Here is a 7,276-nt window from a genome sequence, read left to right as displayed (position 1 = left end):
TTCTCACGCTCGCACACACTAAAAGGACTTTGGTGCTATCCACTCGTGTTAATTATCTGAACGTGCTCCTCCCGAATTTATAAAAACTTCATTTGCGATAAGCAAAACACGCCTAAAGAGCTCTTTAGCTCTGCTCACTCCCATGAAGCACTATGAATGATGTAACCAAGTCAGTCTCCCTATGCCCTCAAAATACTTAAATATTTGTTCATAATGCTTCGTGGGATTGTAGTTCTTTTCCTCACTAAAGCCGTTAAGTACATGGTCTTGTACCTTTGCATTTTCGTCTAATTTTCAAATACTTTTTTGCTTTAAATCAAAGTTTGTGATGTTATGATTCACCTCATAGCTGGTTGGTTTTGTTCATTGCTTATAATACTTGAACAGAAACTTTTTAAAAATCCCAAAGGGAAAAATGAATGGACCAACGCCACTGAAAAAGAGAGAAAACAACTGTCGGAACAACATTGTGTTCCATAAAAGGAAGATAAACTACATTTGAAGTGAGTTGCTAAAAGAAAAAATTCCAAAGACAGCATAGTGAAATAAACCATCTTTATGAAAATAAGAAATTTGAGAATTGATAACACAGGTGCATCCTTTAGACACAACAGTGATAGAGAACTACAACCCTTCTAATATGTTTGATTGCACATTTCATTGCCTTTACTATAAAATTAGTTTCCTGTTTTAAAATTTGTAATGTTTTCAATATTTAGCCTAAAAATAAGGTATAAATAGAAATGATGTGCACACAAACAGACACAAACAAACTATTATCTCCCCTCAATCCCAAAGTACATTTAAAAGATATCAGAACATCCTTTTTCATTAAGGATCTGATAAAGCTGTCCAAAGTCCATATGGTTTCCTCTGGTCCCGTGAGGGTCAAAAATGGCTTCATGAAATCCAGTTAACTTGCGAAGGGAGTCAGTTCTCTCCTCTATCAAGCTGTTTTCCAAAGGGACATCCTCTCTGTGAGAATCATAATTCTTTTCCATGTTAAAACTTTCACCCTGAAAATATATTTAAAAAAATGCACCAATAATAAAAATCCACTTTGCCATCACAGGAATATATATATATATATTAAAATATATTTAAATATAAAAGTTATTTTAAATTGTAATATTTCATTCACAAATATATATATATTTTTTTTTATCAAATAAATGCAGCCTTGGTGAACATAAGGGACTTTCAAAACATTAAAAAAAATCTCCTTCGGACTTTGACCGGTAGTTTAATATAATATAATATAATTAAAAACAATTTGAAAATTAAATTAAGATTGTTTGTGTCAACCATAAAGTACAGTCAATTATTAGTTGCAGAGAACATAAAACCATCAAAATTAAAAGTTAATCTGCTCCATTTGATGAATTTGGGAGATCACCTGTAAAACCCAACAAGTTAACTCAACTCAAACCGATTGAGGAAACTGATTGCGGCAAACCATTTAAGTTTAAAAATAAATACATATGAGTATTGTGAACTTATATATATTGAGTCATATTCACTCATTTAGTGTTGGGTTTAGTCAATCATTTTGAGTATATGTAACTTGAATATTTTAAGTTCATTCCATTAAACTTTTAAAGTAATTTAAACCATTTAAACTAACTGGTTTGAGTTCATTTAATAAATCTAATCAAGTCTTAACAACTAAATAGCTACTCAAATGGTTTTAGGAAACCGATTGCCATAAATTATTTAAGTTGATTAAACTCAAATTAATAAAGTTATATAAGACAAAGGAAAAACATTGGTATAAAGCAATGGTGAAAGAAAAGGATGCAATCATTGAAAAATCATTTATTAAAAGGTTCTCAGGCATGAATGTTGTGAAAGATGGACAGTCAGTCTCCTCACTGTCAACGGTCGGTGGTTGATAGTCTTCTCACTGATATATATCCAAAATTGCCCAAGGGACACGTTTGTCTATGCCAAAATGTGAGAAAATACACTAAATATTAATTCGTTTTCACTGTCAAAAAAATTGGTTTACTAACAGCATAATAAATAAAGGAATAGGTCAGCTTGTATTACCTTTTTCTGTAGTTGTTGCCATGTGAATGACGGTCGGTGGATGGTAGTCTCATCACTGATAATGATCCAAAATTGCTCGGGACACTTTTGTCTAAGCAAAAATGTGAGAAAACACACAGAAATGAATTAATATTCCACTGAAAAAAATTAAGTTTACTCACAGCATTATAAATGAAGAAATAGGTCAGCTTGTATTACCTTTTTTATTTAGTTTTTGCCGGGTGAATGTCGGTCTGTGGCTGATAGTCTCCTCACGGATATAAAATTGCGCAGGACACGCTTGTCTACGCTAAAATGAGAAAACACAGAAAAATATAAATTTTCCACTGACGAATCTGAGATTTACTCACAGCATAATAAATAAAAGAGTATGTCAGGTTGTATTACCTATTTCTTTAGTTTTTGCCATGTGAATGACGGTTAGTGGAGTCAGTCAGTCTCCTCACTGATAAATATCCAAAATTGCGCGGGACACGCTTGTCTGTAAAAATGTGACAAAACGCACATGTAACCCTTCACTAAATTTGATACAGACAATGTCTGCGTATGGACCAGTCAAATCAGAAGCCTAGAATTCGCCTGTAGAGAATAGGATGTCCCAACAATAATGAGTCACTCACACAAGGTTTAAGTTGTAACTGATTTAGTATAATGAAAAAATTTGTATTTAAGAATTTCAAGATATTCAAGAAAAACAGAGATAGATAAAATAAAATACAGGAAATAGAAAAGTAAATAAAATACAATGAAGTGTGCGTCTCAAACCAATTAATTTCTTTAAACACCTTTGTTTAAAACTTCTTAGGTTTCACTCATATTTCAGTGGTTCTTTTGGAAAATAAAAGAAACAAAATAAAAATTAGAATTCAATTTAGTCACCACCTGTAACACTCACTTCACCTTATAATTAAATTTTAATTTAGAATATAATCAATTCAAGCTAAACTCCTAATCTGATTCCTTTTGAAATTCTTCTCTTATCTTCTAATTTTTCAAAACAAAATAAAAGAATGGACAAAAAAAAAAAACAATTACTTTTGATCAAGCAACACAAAATAAAACAAATAATTAATAAATTCACATTTAAATTCTTTTTTTCAGGAATTTAACCTTTCAATTTCAACATGAGTTGAGTGCAGTCTCTTAAGTTATGGCTGAAATGGGTAATGACAATGATTTTGTCCGTTTCTCCTCGTGAATGAAATTCCTCCCAGTAACAGTGAAAAGTGTGAGAGCTGTTAGTTCAATTTCCTACCATCCAGTTCGGCAACGATAATGTCAGTTTCAGGCAATCGATCAATACTCGTTGTTAGACTCGTGCGGCTCGCCAGTCCCGACTCCCTCCGCGAACATGAGAGTTAAGACAAAATCCAGGAACTCCAATCCGGAAAGATTCGATCTCACAGCAGCATCAACTCAATTCAGCACACACTCGACGACGATTAAAAATTAAACTCAGGAAAAGACAAGAAGAAAACAGAGAGAATACAAAACAAAACAAAAAACCTGACCTTGAATACATGATCAGAAAAAACCTTGTTAGTTTTCCATAACATAACGTTACACATCACATGTTTAACACGGCATCAAAATGGCGATTGCGTTTCACATACAACGTGCAATCATTTCGTTCACCAAATGTGGTTATGAAGAAAATACATTACTTATAAAATAAACAGATTTCTCTAATATAAGCATTTCATGAACATTTAACCCAAATGGAATAAAAGTGTAACTCACCAAGACCAGATGAGCTTGAATATAAACCCTTTTTTTCAGGTTTGAAGAACGGTTACAACTCAGAAAAATCCTTTTCTCTTCCTCACTCAAAAATATATTCGTATTATAAGTCTCTGTTTCTCAATAAATAAACCTCAATTTGTGAACGCGCTGTGTTACAACGGCTGCTTCTCCGTAACTGCGTCACATATGCGGTTTCTCCGTAACTGCGTCACACAGTATAAAATCAATTTAACTCTTTTTCTCGGTCTCTTTCATATCAAATTTACTTCTCTTCCACTACATCGTCTCTGGAACAATATACATGTAATTCTCATCAAGTTTCTCAAAGAAGATAACTTATCTCTCAAATTTCCTTGGAGAGATTCAACTGACGTCTGCTCTCGTCTGCAATACCAATCAAAAAGAACGCGGTCTCTAACTGCGTGCGAAATATGGAAAACAGAAATGCACTCTCATTGGTCAATCCTCCCAAATAAAACTAATTTTAATTGGCTATTTTAAAACGCATGAAAATAATTTATGAAATGAAAAGAGAATTTATATAGGATATATATAGGATTAGAATTGTCTAATTCTTTGTTAATACTGGTTTTTTAACCTGGGTTACACACACAAATATAAATTACTTTTCCACTGACAAGTTTGGCGTGCACTCACAGCACAACTACTGCCCCTGATTAAAAAAAATAATCTCTGAGTAAATGCAATGTCGCGTTGGCTTGTCGTTTCTATGACGTGACACAAATGACATAACTTACTACAGTAGTAAGTACTTTAGCTAGTCGGTCTTCTTAAGATGAAGAGTCACGACAATACAACGTTAAACGTATAAAAGTGCTCTAAAGAGGACGAAGCAGTTTGCCGTGCTAACCTGTTAAATCTCTTCATGGCCGCCATCCTGTTCCGAGTTAGTTACTCCTGTGTGTGAGCTGTGGGGGATGGGCAGATTGAAATAAATACGCGGGGTTTTCCGGTGTGTGAGGGAGAACGCCGTAAAGAGACCCAAATGCTTCGAATGAAGCTGAAAACTTTAAATGTATTTATTTATGTGTTTATTTCATGCGCTATGGAAACTATAAAAGTAGGCCTTATACAAAAGTAATTTATTGAAAAATAAAATTTAAAAGAAATTAGAAATTGTAAACTCACCCACTGGTTTCTAATTTACTTTTAATATTAATTTTATTTTCAACCATAAACATAAGCTAGATTAAATTAATTAAATTCAACTTAAATGTTTTGAGCTAAAATAACAAATAGGTTATTCATAACTTATTCGGTTTAAGTTCTGCTTAATACATTGCAGTTTTTGAGTTAATATCACATATTTTATTAAGTTAAATGAACTTTAAAAAAGAAAATAAGTTAAATGTACTCATTTAGTTACTTTCAGTGTTAGGTTTTAATTTAAGCACTTAAACATATGTCCAAGTTCAAGAAATGTTTTATAGTAATCTAAACAGCCATGAAACACACACACACACACACACACACACACACACACACACACACACACACACACACACACACACACACACACACACACACACAGGCCCTAACATAATAAATGAGATCCTTATTTTGGACCTAACAAGTAGTCAAACACACACAGGCACACAAACAAAACCTATTTTAAATTAGGTATTAAACTCATCTTTGGTATTTTGAGTTTGCACTCAAAAGGCGTGTTCACAAAAGAGTAAGAGTAGACCCTATTGATTTGGTTTAGATTTCAATTCATACCTGGCCCAGAACTCATCACAAGCAGACTGCAGACCCTCCACACCCACAATACCAGGCTTTCCCGGCATACTGAACCCAGAAAGGTTCAGCTCCTTTGCCCATTCAAAAATATTCTTCCTCTTCATCTTATTGTAGATATGATGGCTGTAGATCCAGAGTCTATGAAGGGCTCTTTTGACTGCATTGAAACATTTTCCTTCTTGGGATCGCGGACAGGAGCCCTTTTACTGATATATCCCTGTGCATTTTCATTGATCCACTGCACAGCAGACAGAATACACACATCACCACTGCAGTTTTCATACAGGTGGGTGTTGAGGTTGGAGTGAAGCAGCATCTGCTGGGATCTAGTGAGCTCAGAACATCTGAAAATGGCAAAAAAAAAAAAAAAAAAATTATCCTAGTAAAAATCCAAAAGGAATCCATTTGAAATATTTATAATAACTTGGATCCTAATGGGAATTCAGATACATTTTAGGGTTCCTCAGATCTGGCCCTGGAGGGACTTAGGGTTCGTACAGATTTTTGAGTGAAATTCAAGCACTAAAGTAAAGTCATTTGTGGTGATTTGTCTGATTAAATCATCGTAGGTCAGCAGCAAAGACATTGGTAGATTAAGTGATAAATCTACACTGAAAAAAATTTGGAGTAGGATTTACTTGAAAAAAGCTTGCTAAGTTTTTTCACTCAGAAAATGCTAGTAAATTTACAAAGTTTGCCAAGTAAAAACCTAAACATATTTATCAGTAGCTTTAATTAGAAATCTCTAAGTTAAATTTACTTGGAATATGGAATTAAGTAAACTTTACTTAACCTAGTTAAGTGAAAGTAACAAAGAAAATAAGTAATTTTAACTTGGCTAGTAAAAGGTTGATTAATATCGATTTAGTTGAAATTTACTTTGCATTACATTTCACTCAAACAATAATATTGAATTATACCAGTCATTTATAGTATGTGCTTTACTTAGATTATCTAAGTAATTTATACTACTTCATGTCAGATGTTAAGTGCCATGTGAATGCAAATACCTCAATACTTGGTAGACAATACACAATGACGGTAACATTTGATGGATCATTTTTGTGTTTGAATGTGTCATTTTGAGCAGAAAATTTACTCGAAATGTCACAAAATGGCAAGTTACTAATCCTGACAACAAAAGCAATGATAAAACAGTGTAAATACAGCTGGAAAACAGTGAAAAATGAACCTCATTAATTATTCAAGGTCCAGTGCATGATGGGAACCCCAGTATCAGAAAAGTTGAGTAATTTTTACTTAATTTTATTGAGTTGATATTTACGCTTTCATTTCTACTCACTTGAATTAAGTACTGATATGGAATTTACTTAGTTTTTTTAATTCTTGCCTGAACTAACTTTTTCATGTAAATTACATTGTTTTTTTTCAGTAGTATTTACTTCACCAAAAATCATTTTTTACAGTGTATAATCATGTATTAAATCATTGCATGTTTGCATACAATTCTGTAATTGTATTCTATTGTGCATTTTTTAAGGAATACTTTTTTAAGGTTAATTTTTAGGAATACTGAATCTGTTTGGTGAGTGAGAAGAAAACACTTGCAGAAAACAGCATCTGTTGTTACTATATTTAAGCAGCATACACATACATTTTGCTGTGAATATAATTCAAACCAATCTTTCCACGAACCCATACAGATTTGTTCTTATTCTAAAATAAAATTAACTATGCATTACTGCATTAGCTACAGTAA

General features: G+C 32.8%; 1 protein-coding gene and 1 long non-coding RNA gene across 3 annotated transcripts; both read right to left on the bottom strand.

The window, feature by feature from the left end:
* Nucleotides 1-776: 776 nt before the first annotated feature.
* LOC311279047 (RWD domain-containing protein 2B-like) lies at nt 777-6,849 on the bottom strand (the record flags this gene model as incomplete). Its single annotated transcript, XM_084390277.1, is given in 6 exon segments — nt 777-803; nt 807-982; nt 985-1,016; nt 5,536-5,698; nt 5,701-5,900; nt 6,842-6,849. Coding segments are annotated over 6 exon segments (606 nt in total).
* LOC311278929 lies at nt 1,878-4,702 on the bottom strand. Of its 2 annotated transcripts, none has more exons than XR_014625501.1 (5): nt 4,664-4,702; nt 2,437-2,530; nt 2,248-2,338; nt 2,050-2,140; nt 1,878-1,941 (listed from the first exon to the last, which is right to left on the bottom strand). It is a non-coding gene; the product is annotated as an uncharacterized lncRNA (long non-coding RNA). The 2 variants fall into 2 exon arrangements; XR_014625502.1 differs by lacking the exon at nt 4,664-4,702 and adding an exon at nt 3,790-4,174 and having other exon boundaries at nt 2,437-3,560.
* Nucleotides 6,850-7,276: the final 427 nt, after the last annotated feature.

Source organism: Rutilus rutilus, assembly GCF_951802725.1.
Source record: "Rutilus rutilus genome assembly, chromosome: 19".
NCBI lineage: Eukaryota > Metazoa > Chordata > Actinopteri > Cypriniformes > Leuciscidae > Rutilus > Rutilus rutilus.
Note: the sequence above shows the minus strand (reverse complement) of the source record. Positions and strands in the feature narration are given on the sequence as shown.